The sequence below is a fragment of the Arachis duranensis genome, chromosome 4 (assembly GCF_000817695.3).
Source record: "Arachis duranensis cultivar V14167 chromosome 4, aradu.V14167.gnm2.J7QH, whole genome shotgun sequence".
Lineage (NCBI taxonomy): Eukaryota > Viridiplantae > Streptophyta > Magnoliopsida > Fabales > Fabaceae > Arachis > Arachis duranensis.
This window is the reverse complement of record NC_029775.3, coordinates 60,930,317-60,931,906: the sequence shown is the minus strand read 5'-3', so window position 1 is coordinate 60,931,906 and position 1,590 is coordinate 60,930,317. Positions and strand designations below refer to the sequence as shown.

Below are 1,590 nucleotides of genomic sequence, written 5' to 3'. Positions count from 1 at the left end.
AATCATAAACGCATGATGCTATTTTATTGAAAATCTAAATCTGCGATATATATCGAAATATAAAATATTTACTTCTTGTCTTCAAGGAAGTACACAAGTTTTTAAGTATTCTCAAAGTTAAAAGAAAAAAAAAGGGTAAAAACATAACAAAAAAGAAAGCGGGCAAAGAATCTAATTCAGTGGTTACCCTTTCTGCCATGCTTGCCTACATGGTGGAACCATCCAATGCCTTTGAGGGCCTTGGAGAATTTAACAAAGTTAGGCCTTCCCATTCCCAAATTTATCTTCCCGGCTGAGAATTTCAAAGCCTGCAAGCAGCAGAGTTTACCCTCCATTTCATCTTCGTGTTCTTCGTCATCCTCCTCCACTCTGCACTCAATATCTGCCTTCTTTGTCTTCTTTGTGTTGCTTTTCTGCAGAACCACCTTGTTGGACTCTGTCTCGTATGTTTCCCAAAGCATATCCATCCCATCGCTTCCGTTAGCATTGTGCCTTTCCTCAAAGAGTTTGCAAGCAAGAGTTCTCCGCCACTCCTTCTCCACTCTCATTGATCCAAAACTGCCAAGATTGTTAAAATTATTGATATTGTTTCCGATGACCCTCTCACTGTAACCCCAATTGCTTTCAGGACTCCCTGGAGTTGCTTCTAGTTGTTGCGATTTCTTCACTTTCAACAACGCTGCACCATGGTCACTGTCAACACTATCACTCACTTTGGATCCATTCCGAAGTGACCATCTTCTTTCACTTTCTTCAACTTTATTGGTTTCAGTATCCACTTCTTTTTCTTCTTTCTTTTCCTTTTGACAAGACGCATCTTCTACTAACTCAGAATTTTGCTGGAACAAGATTTCTAGTGTCTTGATTTCGGCAACAAGCAGAGTAGCTTCCACTGTATCAGTCTTCTCAACTTTGTTTCCTTCTGTGTTAACAACTCGCTCTTCCATTATTGAACCGAAAACTTGTCTTCCTTCACATGAACACACATCATGTGGTGCTTCAGAGACTTCTTCTGAACCATCTTCCACGGGCTTCGGATCAAAAACTTCGAAGATTGATGCCTGGAACATAACAAGATATGCTTCAAACTCAGCAAGGCACCCGATTTCCTCATCCTTGTTGTCATCAGCTTTAGACAGCAGCCATGCTACATGTGTTTGGAACACAGAATGCAGAAAGTTCCATCTGGACTCGGAAATCTCGGAACCACCAACTTTCTCTTGAACAAGAAGGTTGGGAGTGAAGGTGAGAAGTGCAACAAGGAGAAGAAGGGTTGTGGTGATGAACAAAGGGGAGAGAAAAGACAAGAGCCTGAAGAGGTAAGGGGAGAAAAACAGGAAGTAGGAAAAGTAAAGAGGGTGAGAAAAAACGGAGAAACAGAGATTGAACATGTTAGAGAAGAGCTCATTGTTCTTCTTGTTGGAGGTGTGTGAGAAAGATAACTCAGTCATGTTTATGCTTTTTGTTATTTTTGGTTGAAATGCGTTGGGAGCTTAGCAGAGAGAAAGAAGAGAAAGGAATGGTTTGGTTTAGCAGGAAACTGAAACTAGCAATGGTGTTTTGTGGATCCTGTTAGGAAGTGATGATCAA

At 40.9% G+C, this 1,590-nt stretch overlaps 1 protein-coding gene across 1 annotated transcript; it reads right to left on the bottom strand.

Moving 5' to 3' along the window:
- Positions 1-21: 21 nt before the first annotated feature.
- Positions 22-1,584, bottom strand: LOC107484345 (uncharacterized). Its single transcript, XM_016104945.2, has one exon. The coding sequence runs from the start codon at positions 1,449-1,451 to the stop codon at positions 177-179; it is 1,275 nt and encodes a 424-aa protein (XP_015960431.1). The 5' UTR covers positions 1,452-1,584; the 3' UTR covers positions 22-176.
- Positions 1,585-1,590: the final 6 nt, after the last annotated feature.